The sequence below is a fragment of the Sinocyclocheilus rhinocerous genome, unplaced genomic scaffold (assembly GCF_001515625.1).
Source record: "Sinocyclocheilus rhinocerous isolate Xijiao unplaced genomic scaffold, SAMN03320098_v1.1 scaffold1443, whole genome shotgun sequence".
In the NCBI taxonomy this organism is placed as follows: Eukaryota; Metazoa; Chordata; class Actinopteri; order Cypriniformes; family Cyprinidae; genus Sinocyclocheilus; species Sinocyclocheilus rhinocerous.
In genome coordinates this window covers 737361-751685 of record NW_015639576.1, presented here as the reverse complement: position 1 = coordinate 751685, position 14325 = coordinate 737361, and the positions used below count along the sequence as shown (strand labels likewise).

Here is a 14325-nt window from a genome sequence, read left to right as displayed (position 1 = left end):
CATAAAGTTATTGTAAAGTTTGAATGAATCATTTGAACTCCAAGAAATAATAACATGATGACATGTTTGGATGGCTTCACTTACCAGTTAAAACAAATGCAGATCCCTTATGTCATACTTCAAAATGTTTCTTGTTACCAACACCTCAAGCTGTTAAACGTCTATTTGACCTTGATACTATTGCAGGTGTTATTGTGTAAGCTGTACAAAAGTTAGGTATGCTTAATTTAATACACTTTCATTTTGATCTTATTTACCGGCCTTTGATCTGCACCGCACTCAACCTGTGCTTTACGTGCATGCCGCATTCCCCTTCAGCACACATGCCCTCTCTTCATTACGTTTCCCCAGGGTGGGTGGTGGCGGTGGGTCTGATTTGCAGATGAGTTGGCATTAATCTCTCTAAATATGCTCTGTAATTTCAAAAAGAAGAGTAAGGTAGAGAGAGATTAAAATATTTCTGCAATTGAACTCAGTAGATCAGAGAGGCTTGGGGTCGCGGGAAGCAGCTGGTCAGTTATGCTTGGCTGGATCTCTCATTTTAATGGATAAGTATCAGCTTCAAGACCCTTACTGAACGCTTAGGAAAGTGCATTTTGAGAAATGCGAATGTAAATGTTGACATGGTTGCAGGGCTTTTAATCGGCTCAGCAAGGTGGATTGAGAGGCACTAGACGAGACATAACAGAGCAGTTCCTTTCAAACTTGACGTGCTTCTGATTTAAACACTTTTTTGGGATTTAATTAAGTATTGACATTCTTGTGGCATGTCTTAAGAGGGTCATGCCAGTCCAGAGTGATTCATTTAGATGTGCTCCCATTCATCAGTCTTTCATTCACTTGTTTCTTCTTGACGGTAGGAACTGCTACGCTTCTAGCCAGGGCACAGATGGATTTTTGTGTAGTAACCCTATACTGGGAGTGCTTGATAATGAACCTGTCCTAGTAGTCCTGTAGTTTAGTAATTACCCCAGATTTTCCGTCATTATTCAGAATGACTAGAGCGAAAGAGGGGCGTCTAGAGCTAGAAGCAAATCAGATGAAGTTTCATTGCAACTTAAAACAAAACTAGCATAAAACATAAAACAAAACTAGCTTTTACAGTATTTGGATGGGGAAGGTTGTTTTGCATGTTGAATTGATGTTTAAAATTGTGATTCTTGTTTCATATGTTAAGACTGAAACTCTAGACTTCCTATATCAGAGCGCAGACATGGTGCAATGGACTCATGTGGGTCTTGACCCTGGATCAGAAGAGGTAGAGTTTCCCCATGTGTTGTATCCATAGTCAGTATCCATCCATAGTGGCTAGCTGGATCGCAGATGGATCAGAGACCTTCTCCTGAGCCTGATTCTGGAATAGTTGCTCTGTGTTCAGTGCCAACTGTAAATCTGGACCAGCTTTGAACAGGCTAGCGTGCAGGGTCTCACAGACCGCTTTCAGGGCAATAGATTCAGCCTGGACACTCAGAGGGAGAGTGAGCCAAGATACAGTATGTTAAAAAGTTTGCTAACTTGCCACTGTGTTTCAGTATACTTGTTTTACTTCCTCTGGAAATCCTCCAACCTTCAAATACCGCCTTTGTTTGATTCGCACAATATCTTCTGCTGTTCTGTTGATAGATTCTTTCCTCCTCTACAGGTCTGGACTTACTTGAGTTACTTTCAGTTAGTAGTTCTGTCTCAACATTCACCTGCATCTCATTGAACATTAAACATGAATTCACATTAATTCTTACTTCTACATCCGAAAACTAGCTTTTACAGTATTTGGATGGGGAAGGTTGTTTTGCATGTTGAATTGATGTTTAAAATTGTGATTCTTGTTTCATATGTTAAGACTGAAACTCTAGACTTCCTATATCAGAGCGCAGACATGGTGCAATGGACTCATGTGGGTCTTGACCCTGGATCAGAAGAGGTAGAGTTTCCCCATGTGTTGTATCCATAGTCAGTATCCATCCATAGTGGCTAGCTGGATCGCAGATGGATCAGAGACCTTCTCCTGAGCCTGATTCTGGAATAGTTGCTCTGTGTTCAGTGCCAACTGTAAATCTGGACCAGCTTTGAACAGGCTAGCGTGCAGGGTCTCACAGACCGCTTTCAGGGCAATAGATTCAGCCTGGACACTCAGAGGGAGAGTGAGCCAAGATACAGTATGTTAAAAAGTTTGCTAACTTGCCACTGTGTTTCAGTATACTTGTTTTACTTCCTCTGGAAATCCTCCAACCTTCAAATACCGCCTTTGTTTGATTCGCACAATATCTTCTGCTGTTCTGTTGATAGATTCTTTCCTCCTCTACAGGTCTGGACTTACTTGAGTTACTTTCAGTTAGTGGTTCTGTCTCAACATTCACCTGCATCTCATTGAACATTAAACATGAATGCACATTAATTCTTACTTCTACATCCGTAATGTAAAGCATATATTCATGACACTAAATTGAGCCCAAGTTTGGCTAGTAAAGATTTTAGATAGTTTTAGCTAAACCGATAATCTGACAGAGCATTGAGACTGGTTTATTGTGTTTATTGTGACTGACTTAAGCATAATCTTCCCACATCAGCAGCAGCCTGCCACACACTTCCTGTTCAAAACATTAACTGAGGGTAAATCCATAGTAATTAGAGGATGGGTGGCATCTGCCTAATCCACTACTTAAGTTCGCACCCTTACTTAAGAGAAATTTGGGCTGCCTTGCAATTACTGTTGGCTTGTGTAAACACTGCTGCAACTCTCCAGTGACCCTTAAGATTCGATCCTTGTTTAGCTGCTTTGTTTATACATATAGTTCTACATATAGTTTGGTGGTTTACCAGTTCCAGTGAATTTGGTGTCATTGCATTTTTTATTATAAACAGTCTGAGGAAAATCCCCATTTGGCAAAGTCTGAGTAAAAACAAAGGCCCTCTTCTTGTCAGATAACTTTTCCACTCCATTAGAGTTATCCTCGAGCTGTCCTCAGTGGCCTTGGGCACAGATTTAGTGAGGAACTGGCCGAACTTCCTCTGTGGTCGAGTCTCACATGACTGAGTACAAGATCTTCTCCAGGAACAGCCACCAAAACTATAGCATACAGACCTACTGAAACATAAACATCAATGTAAAACTTACTGGGAAATAAAGTCTCACAGTACACCACTATATGAAAATATTCAGATTCACCCAACCCACAGTTTGGTCCACTTGTGCCGTTTTCCAAGCTGACAAGCTTCAGTTCAAACACATAGACAGTCTAATTCAAGCATCCCTCCAGATCAGCGTCACACTGTGGTGTCATCTCTCAATCCCAGTGGAGCTACAGCCACAAAACAGCAGCAGACACTCTGGCAGCTTCTTCCTTGCTGGAATATGAGAAAATTAACAAGAAAATCAGCACGTTTGCATGCACTTTAACAGTTAAATTTCAGTCAGTTTTTAAAAAAACATTGTATAAACAGCTGAAATCATACCAGTCCAGTTTTTGCATATTCAAACTAACAGATCTAGAGAATGTGATTGGAGTTTGACTTTGTCCAGCATGTATGTATGTTAATCGGACTCAAAGTGCTTTGCTCCCAAAGACAGAGGTGATTCATGGTGTGTATTTGAATCCTTCACATATTCGATTGTTGTTTGTTTTATGTCCACTACTGTTCAAAAGTATGGGGTTAGTAATATATTTTTTAATGTTTTTGAAAAGAAGATTCTTATGTTCACCATGGCTGCATTTATTTGATCAAAAATAAAAGTAAAAATTAGTAAAAGTAAAAATAGCTAAATTGTATTTCACAATGAGTTTTTGCATTATTACAATTTAAAATAACTCTTTTCTATTTTATTATGTTTTAGAAGATAATGTATTCCTGAGATGGCAAAGCTGAATTTTCAGCAGCCATTACTCCAGTCTTCAGTGTCACATGATTCTCCAGAATCCTTCTAATATGCTGATTTGCTGCTCAAAAAACATTTATTATGTATTAATATTATCAGTGTTGAAGATAGTAAAATGGTAATGTGTTTTTTAGGATTCTTTTATGAACAGAATGTTTGAAGTATATTTAAAATAGAAATCTTTCATAGCATTTTGAATTGCATTATTTTTTTCATCAATTTAATGCATCATTGCAGAAAACTGCATCCTTGCAGTATTACATTTCTGTCAGTTTCTTCAAGCTTTTGAACAGTCGTGTATACTTGAATAGACAGAAGCCTGTTGCTTGATTGTTTTCACCAACCTATGTCCATCTCTTCTCCTCCACAGATTCTTCTTCAGGGTAAAAATCCTGGTATTTCATGGGAATACACTCTACCCCATCCTGAGAAGAAGCACAACTACACCTGGTCTGTGGTGCGCTCTGACTGCTCTGCGCCTTGTGCTGGGGGTGAGTTGATGCGTATGTACAGTAAATGTTTGCTTTGTTGACTCAAGTGTGAGAGAGCAGAGTTTCTGTGGTTGTGTGGTGTGGTGAGGAAGGAAGTGTATGTGTGTATTTGTCCAGGTCCATCAAACACTTTTGTGAGCTGAATAAAAAACAAAAAAATGTGGGCCCCTCCTTCCTCCAGACCTCTCAATCTCATTGGCTTATCTCTGTGGTAGTGGCTCCTCCATTCACAGTCAGCTGTTTGAGTGTTGGTGTCAGACAGACAGCACTATGACATGCCCAGAGCACAGATCTCTATCTGCGCTCTCACACAGTTTCATTCATGCTTTTCTTTAGAGCAGACCTCTGGGCCTCCCCTCCTGGCCTCTCACACTGACAGAGGCCCGGCTTTGTTTGCTCAGAGGATGCATTAGTTTATCGCATGATTAAGACGTATGTTAGGCTGGATTAGAGAGATGGATTTCTGCAAAATGTCCAAAGAGAGTAGTTGTGTTTATACTCATCTGTATCTCTCTATATCTCTTTCAGGTCGGATCTCGACGAAAGCCATTTGTTTGCAGGATAAGAACACGCAGGTCAACTCTTCACTCTGCAACCCTGAGACCAGACCTGTGGTGGGCTCTCACTTGTGCAACACACAGCCCTGCCCTGCCTAGTAAGAGTCTCTCTCTGTGTGTGTGTGTGTGTGTGTGTGTATGTTATTCTGTCTGAATTCCTTGTTCCATGCTTGCTTCTCTCAAGCAGGGTTGGACACAACTTAGAATTTAAGAAATAGCTCCATTTCAGTCATTGAGTTCAAATTTGAATTGCTTACACCAAGCACAGCAGTTGAATTGGAAGTTAAATAAGAAAGAAACAATATATAAAACCTGCACATAAGACTTTAAAGACCTTTTAAACTTCTTTAAAGTCATGATATAATGGAAATAGCAACAGATTGTGCTTTTTTCCAGATTGTGACACATCCTTTTGAGACAGATTAGAAAAGAAATCTAGGGTGGGTACTTGGTTCTGTCAGTTGGTTGTTTATTGGTTGGAGGCAGATCTGAATGCAAGCTTGCAATTGACTGTAAAACAAAAATGGGTGGGTATGTCACAATATGGGAAAAAATATATCTCACTAAAGATGATCAAATTATGACATTTACATTAAAAATCATGACGTCAAAAAAAAATTTGAAAGTATGAATGAATCATGCACAATATGATCAACACCATGCATTTAGAAAACACATTTTTGAATTTTTATTTCATGCTGATCTCTGATCTCATGCTGGTCTAATTTTGTCTTTACCAAACTTGTATTTAAAAATTTATTTAATTCACATTTTATTTTAATTCAACTTCCTTAATTTCAAACCTGTTTGCTACTTCCAATCAAATTCAAAAATTGAAATGGAATATAAAAAGCATTCTCAGTTTAATTCTCAGTGATGTACAACCTTGCTCTCCAGCGCTATTGGTGGGCACAGTGCCCTGGTATGTCTGTCTGAAATCAGCTGTGGTGGCTTTAGCTTGAGCAGAACCCAGCTTAAAGCTCTGAGAAATCACGTTCTTCCTTGGGTTCTTTTCTCTGTTTCTTTTCTTAAAGAAAACAGGATTAACATAGCCTCCAGACAGGGACTGACTGCACCCTCACTGCCCAAACTCCAGCTCCAAGCCACAGCCTGCCACACACGCACCTCTTAAATTATACAAACTCAAACCCACATACACACCAGCTTTCATAATAAGGCATAGAGACACATACAAATACTAGTTTCTCGTTCTGTCTTGTATTTTTGTTGACTACAGTGAATTACTACTCAAATATTCCAAGAATCGAAGCCATATTTATTGAAGTCTCCCACTATATTTACAGTGAGTGTTATGAGTGAAAAGGATAAGTGTTATATTTGGAAATGAGGAAGATAAATGGGAAAAAGGCACTTTACAGAAGTCGGCGAATGAATTGGATAGAGACATTGTACTGTGGGTAAAACATGCTTAATGATCTTTTTGCATGGACAAAAAGAGAAAGAAAAGCAGGGACCATCTCACTAGGGACCCTGGGAAAAACATTCTCAGTCTAGGTGTCAGAAACCTCCTCGGGGCTCTGGAGACTATGAAAGGAACTGCTCAAAACAGCCTTTCTCTGGGTGTCTCAAAGCTGAAGTCAATCTGCCGGTCCATCTTCCTTTTGAGAGTCCTGCTGCCATTCCTACAAGAGCAACACTCAACTTGACTTGATTTACTGATCTCTTGCCTTACAGAAGCATTTACATACCCTGCATCCCTCACTATAACAAATCACCTCTCCTGGCTTTCTTCCCTCCGTCCTTCTCGCTCTCTCTTTCTCTTTGGCCTTACGTTGTGTGAAATGTTGGCTGCGAACGATTATAATGTGCGGGCTATGGCGAGGCAATGCTAAAAGGGGAAATCAAGACCATATGATTATTTCCTTACAGCAACAAGCTCTAACCAGTTTGGCTTGTCCCATTCAAAGCCTGACAAATAGTCCAATAGTGTGTAATTGAAAACAACAGCAGGGTTGACGGGAGAGCAGCGTGTCTGTGGCAGTGCTGGATATGTCGAGACAGACTGCACAGGTTCCCATCACTCACCGCCAATGTCTGCCTGTAACCCTATGACACTTTAACTTGGTGAGCAGAGAGGCTTTGATTACCAGTAGAGAATACCAGTGATCCCAGACTCCTTCTGTTGGCGTCACAGCTCAATTACATCACCATCCTGTGGGTCACACAATGAGTTAGTTACTCTGTCATACCTGCATTGGAAAAGCTATTAAAGGGATAATTCCTCCAAAAATGAAACTTCTACCATCATTTACTCTCCCTCATGTCATTTTTTTTTAAAACCTGTATGACTTTCTTCTTCTTCTGCAGAACACAAAATAACATATTTTGAAAAATTTCTGTTTTTTTTCTGACAATGAAAGTGTTGTTTTTGGACACATTTACTTTCACATATGAATATCTTCAAAAAATATCTTCATAATATCTTCTTTTGTGTTCCGCAGATGAAAGAAAGTCATACAGGTTTGGAACGGCATGAAAGTGAGCAAATGATGACAGTTTTCATTTTCATCCCTTTTTAGAGCTTTTCAAATATAGGTACTATAGGTAAATATAGGTTCATGAGATTCCCAACATTCAGAATGGATTTTTTTTTCTCTCGGTGTAGGTCATACTGTAAGTGTGTTTATTGTTCAGACAGACAGGTCCTAAATCCCACAGTTACTAATGACCTCCCACACTGTATGCAGAGCCGAGCCTGTTTCTCTCCATACTGAATGACATCACGGCCTTAAGATATCGACTTCAGACTCCCGGAACATTATTTGTTTGAGGCATTATGTGCTTTGATTTATGACTGCTGAAAAGAGGAAAACTAAAAAAAAGGTGCAGGAAAGGGAAAATAAATATCCTTTGGAAACACTTCCAGAAAAAGTATGGGCATGCATTCAAAACAGGAGAGCAAGACAGAAGCTTCTGCTTATCTTTCCAGCAAATATCTTCAGTGTTGACAGGTCTGCCCATGTTTTATTATGGAGCAAGAGAGACCGCGTCCCTGTGGGGATTGAGCGCGTCTAGCCGGCAAGGAATCGAGCGCTAATCTCCGTACTATGGCCTACAGGACTCAGTCTGACGACTTGCTTCCGGCTGAAAATGCTGCCCTGCTGCTTCTGTGGAGCGTGGAGCGCGGTGACTTCAAACAGAGGCTGGGCCCAGAAGCGGCCAGCTTGATTTGTTCCCTAAAATGTCATGAAAAGATAAATGTGCATGCCTTAAATACTTTTGCAGTGCCCTCTGAATATTCCTTCTTTTCTTTTGGTTTATTAGTTGTGTTGCATGATTGTGCGTTTGCTTTTCTGTTCAACCGACATTCTTCAAAGCGCAGACAGGAGTTTTTTTCTTTTCTTTACCAGACTTTTGTACAATCGACCACCTCACATACAGTATTATTCAAAAGTTTGGGGTCAGTAAGATTTTTTTTGTAAAGAAATTATTTTTTATTCAGCAAAGATGCATTAATAATTGCATCAATATGCATTGATAATAAAAAAAGCAACAGCTGTTGATAATACATTGATAATAATAAGAAATATTTCTTGCACACCAAATCAGCATTTTAGAATGATTTTCGAAAGAAATTGAAAAGCTTTGCCGTCACTGGAATTAATTTGATTTTAAAATAGAATAAAATAGAAAACAGTTATTTAAAAATTTTAATAATATTTCACAATATTATTGTTTTACTGTATTTTAATAAAAATAAAATTACAGCCTTGGTGAGCATTAGAAACTTTCAAAAACATTAAAAAATCTTACTGACCCCAAACTTTTGAACTGTTGTGTACATGATCACCCAAAAAGACTACTGTAATGAATAACAATATCCAATATCATACAACCAAACATAGCTAAAGTGGTTAGAGCACATGCTTTGGTCTGTTCAAAAAGTAATATTTTTAGCATAAAAAAATGCAAAATGTCACGTGGGTTTAGGAAAGTACATGGTTCTCTTCGTGCTCTTAAACTTACAAACGCATCCAAACCCAAACCATTCCTCAGAGAGCACTAAAAATTCAGTCTTTGTCCCATGGTACGACCAACAGTAGCTTAAATTTCATTGAGTGATTTGGAACAAGTATCTATTATGGGTGCATCATTCTGGGTAGACATGGAGAAAATGCCAGCGATATCAGACCGTATCCGGAAATGTGAAGCAGTCCACAGTATTGCCCCCAAAGATATGTCTTCTTTAATTGTATGGCTTGAAATATGCGAGTTATTGAAAGATTCCAGAAATACAAAATTAAAGCAAACGCCAGCAGTGGTTTGGAGTGAGGCACGGCAAGTCAGCTCTTTGACCAATGACACATTGTCATTTATGTGGCGAGGAGAGGACGAGGGGGAGTGAAAAGGCATATTGTGCTGTGGATCTTGTTTCTTCCCTCAATTAAAATAGCAGTTTAACCATCTCCCTCCGATTTGTCAGATGGCTGGAGAGAAAATTAAAGGATTTTTTCTCAGCTCCATGGCTCAGGTCTGTGCAGTGGTTGGGTGGAACTGGGTCGTCTAAGAACTCGACCTGGGGTGTCTGTCCGGTGTTGTGGCCACAGCTCTCGTCATAGCTGTCATTTGCTCTAATCTCTCCCCGGCCTGCCACAACTCTATTTTAAAGCCTCTTTTCATCCACAGCCAAGAAGAAGCAAGGATAGAGTTGCAATCTGAGCACTGGAACCAAGCTTCTCTGGCAACTAGTGATGATTTAAAAAAAAAAAAATTCTTTTAGACATAAATACACATTAAATTTAGTCTGTATTTTATCACGTCATATCCATTATCTAAAGTCAACAAAATTGTTCTAATAAAGATAATTCTAAAGTCAATAGAATTATCTTTAGTCCACAAAAATAACATCTTATTTGATGGAGGAGTGCATAATTAAACCAAATATACACATATTCTACACTACTGTTTAGGGTCAGTAAAAGTTTGGGGTCAGTAGGATTTTTTTTGTTAATTTTTTGAAAGAAATGCATATTTTTATTCAGCGAGGATGCATTACATTGATCAAAAGTGAGATTAAGACATTAATGTTACAAAATATTTCTATTTTAAATAAATGCTGTTTGAATTTTTTATTCATCACAGAATGCTGAAAAAAAAACTATCCACAAAAATATTAATCAGCAAATATTAAGCAAATTGTACTTTGTGTTGCGAAAGTCTGAATAACATGTGAAATAGAATATTCTGTATATTCTGTATGCTTTAGTTATTCATTGTCCGTGTTTTAATGTGCTGATAAATCACATACAGAATGCGTTTGGATGAGTTCGTCTTGTCTTTGTTAATAAGCACAAAGCGTCCAAAGGCTAATTTGATATTTTATGAGTATTGAGAAGGAAGACATTGATTCATGCCAACTGTTGATACTGATTAATCTATTAGAGAACCTTGAAATGTCTCAATTACTTGCCATCAGATATTTGTTTTGTAATATTTTGTTATGTGCATAGTGCAGAATTAGAAATTGTATTTATGAACTCAAGATGTCTGCATCTCTTGATGCATCTCTATAAACATTTGAATTCTTAGGCTGGAAACTTCAATGTAAAGGATAAGTGCATGTTTGTATATGCCCATATGAGCCCACAGGAAAGGGTGCGGTCGGGTGGGTGCAAACACATGTATGTGGTATCTTCATTAGTCTTTCCATGTGTGTTTCCAGTGTTTCCATGTGGTTTAGAGAGTAATCATATTGGTCATAATCTAATGGCCATCACATTATGTAGATTTTGTTTGAAGAAGGCCATGTGTGTGTGTATGCGTCTCACGTGTCTGTGCCATATGGGTGTAAAATGTCCTCTTCCATGTTAAAATGTGATGAAATGTTCAAACACAAGGTTCACATCTGAAGGTCAAATTGTTTGTCTTGACAGTTGGACGACAGGTAAATGGGGAGTGTGCAGTAGAACATGTGGAGGTGGGCAGCAGACGCGGAACATCCGCTGCATGAGGAAGGTGACGTACCAGCGGGAAGAGGTGGCGGCTCACTCCTTATGTCCAGTAATGGCTCCGGCCCAACTACAGCCCTGCAACACACAGACATGTCCTCCAGAGTGGAGCACTGGCTCCTGGTCTCAGGTATGTTTGCAGAAACATGCAACCTACATAACATTACCTCCATCTGTTTCTTTCCAGTGGAATTAATAGGATGTCATCATCAGGTGTGCAACTACCGTCAATAGAAAGAATAAATCTTTTGTGACATTATTAAGATTTCTTGATTAGCAAATCAGCATATTTGAATGATTTCTAAAGGATCATGTGACACTGAAGACTAGAGTAATGTCTACTGACAATTCAGCTGACCCATCACAGGACTAAATTAAAATTTTAAATATATTTCAAATAGAAAGAGTTATTTTCAATTGTAATAATATTTCACAATATTACTTTTTTTTTTTTTTACTGTATTTTTAATCAAATAAACACAGCTTTTATGAGCGTAAGCAATTTTTTTTTCAAAAACAATAAAAAATCATACTGACTCCAAACGATTAAAGTCGTGTATGAAACACAATAGTCACAGTGCAAAATATTTCATGTAGATTGTGCTATTCTTTTGTAAAATCCCAAACTAACAAATGCCAGGTCCTTAAGAACACTAGCAGTTGATTTTGTCTCATGTCATGTTTTGTGGTATTAACTGGTTTGTCTCACTTTAAAACATTCCATCGTGTTTGATACATTTACAGAAATAAGTATCAAAATTTCAAAAGATGCTTTCAAAATATTAAAATGAACTTCAAGTTAACCTCATGTACAATAAACCTAATATAATCTAACTCTCATTCTTTTCATGAGGCTAAAAAAGGGCCATTTTAGATTTGACTTTTGTTCCTGTTCATTTTCTTGCCATTGTGTAAATAATCAATGAATAAAGTTTAGTTTTCTGAGCTTGACCAGAACATGTTTCTGAAATTCTACTATACCCTTTTATAGAAATCTTTCCCTAAATTACAACACATGCGTTTTACGTTTTGAAAAGTGACCAGAGTATGAGGTGAAGGCTTGAGATGCCCAAAACAACATAATGTAAAAACATTCTGTATGCCACATCAGTGCTGAAACACTACTGCCCCCTGCTGTTATTGCACATCTAGCACATTGTGCTCCATCTGTCTTACTGTTGCATTGCTTTCATTAAGAATCTGTTCTGTATGTATTGGACTTCTGAAATGACCACACAAAGTGTCCTTTCTGAAACCTTAGTGTTGTTGGAAAGTGTTATATTAGATAAATGACTACTTTATACATGGTTTAATCTAATATTTTGTACTAACTTTTGCTGTTGCTACTTGTGCATACTTGTGCATATATTTGTGTACTCTGAACTTTATCTTTCCATGAACACACACGGAAGCCAGAGAATGCTGAAACACATCGGCAGAGTTCATTTCATCATTAGCAGCAATGCTGAATTCTTTAACCTTTTTTCCAGTCTAATCTTATGTAATATGTTAAATCATAAATCTTTGAGAAGATTTTGCAGTAGTAGTTGATATTGACTAAATTCCTCCTAAAGGTCAGGTTGAGTTCGCACAGCCTGTCTCCAGAGTTCATATCAACTGCTGTTTGAGGTGAAATGCATGCTACTGTGACCTTTACAATGTTTAAACTAACATCACTCAAAGACCACGTGAGGGTAACTCTCTCTCTCTCTCTCCGTGTTTGTCTTTCTTTCCTTCCTTTTCTCTAGTGCACTAAGACCTGTGGGCGAGGGTTGAAGAAGCGTAGTGTTTTCTGCAGGAGCACTAATCCAGGTGCCAGGGCTGTGGTGGTGCCTGACAGCATGTGTAAATTACACCTGAAGCCCAAAGCCCAGGAGACCTGTGTGCTGAGCCGCTGCCCCAAGAATGAGCGTCTTCAGTGGATAACTACCACCTGGGGAGAGGTAAGGCCCCTCATAGGAATATCCGATGTTATGTAGAAGAGCTCACACAAACAGTTCATATGTAGCACATGCATATATTCACCCATTTAATCCTGATGCAGAATCATGGGCATGTTAAAGAGACGTCTTCATGCAAATCTCATAATGCTAAGTGATATCCATATCCAGTCAGAACGAGGTGGGGTGGTTAGGACCAGAGGGGTTACATCTGCATGCAAGCCATTGAAGCCCTGATATACTCATGTCAAAGTTATTTTTTGTTCTTCAGGTTAAGGGTAAAAAAAAGTTTGAAATACCTTTGCAGTGATATACTGTTCATCCTGATGATGAACGTAAATATGTGCTGCATGCTTTTATCAACACACAACAAAAATGACAGCGGTGAGAAAACAGCAGTTAAGAAAGCATCTGATCATAGCGATGTGGATATGTTTGCACAAGCTATGCAGTTCCAGTCAAGTCACGTCATATTTATATAAGCGTTTTATACAATAGTTCGCTTTACAGCAAGCAGCTTTACCTTATTAAACATGAAACACAACATTAATGTCTCTTTCAATTAGAAATACTACTTAAATTTCAGAAAGCAGCTCTCCAGTGTGTTCATGTTTTTACTTGCGTCTGATCTCAACGAATTGAACAGAAGAAATGAACCAGAGAAGTTTTCCATGTCAAAGAAGTCATAGTTCGAAGTTGTTTACTAGCAGTTTGATGGTGTTTACTACAAGCTTTTTCAAATTCCCAAAATGAATTCCAAACTAACTTCGTTTTGGCCTGATTTTTTTTTTTTTTCAAAATGACATCACACCAGTTCTTTCTTCAATTTTGCTTTAAATATTAATTTACGTATTTGCTTTTAAGTATTCATTTTTACCCTAATTTACAGTCTGGAGGGGTTAACGCTAGTTGCCAAAAATCAGCAGATTTAAGTTGACAGATTTCACTCAAAATCGGCTTAGTGTATGATGGACTCAGATTTTTAGCTTCAGACTATAAATCCAACCAGTCAGAGTATATAAAAAATGTTTGATGTTTTGAAACGATTTTAGAATACATGTTGTTTTCATTTATCATGATTTTGCTAGCAAAGAGGCTCATTTTGTTGTTTTCGAATCAACTTGAAAGTCTGGTACTGTGTGATCCTCAGTCGTCTAGTGTATGATGTCCAGTTTTTCCTCTGTAACTACACTGAACAAAATTATAAACGCAACACTTTTGTTTTTGCCCCCATTTTTCATGAGCTGAACTCAAAGATCTAAGACTTTTTCTATGTACACAAAAGGCCTATTTCTCTCAAATATTGTTCACAAATCTGTCTAAATCTGTGTTAGTGAGCACTTCTCCTTTGCCAAGATAATCCATCCACCTCACAGGTGAGGCATATCAAGATGCTGATTAGACAACATGATTATTGCACAGGTGTGCCTTAAGCCCCGTTCACACCAAGAGCGATAACTATAAAGATAACTATAAAGATAACGATATTAGCGT

The 14325-nt window shown here is 38.3% G+C and overlaps 1 protein-coding gene across 1 annotated transcript in view; it reads left to right on the top strand.

Moving 5' to 3' along the window:
- The window catches only part of LOC107751509 (A disintegrin and metalloproteinase with thrombospondin motifs 18-like), a 52763-nt gene that overhangs the window by 37026 nt on the left and 1412 nt on the right, over nucleotides 1–14325 (top strand). The window contains exons 17-20 of the mRNA XM_016567251.1: nucleotides 4245–4365; nucleotides 4894–5020; nucleotides 10817–11021; nucleotides 12640–12834. Coding sequence (XP_016422737.1) covers nucleotides 4245–4365; nucleotides 4894–5020; nucleotides 10817–11021; nucleotides 12640–12834 — 648 coding nt within the window. The remainder of the gene's footprint in view (nucleotides 1–4244; nucleotides 4366–4893; nucleotides 5021–10816; nucleotides 11022–12639; nucleotides 12835–14325) is intronic.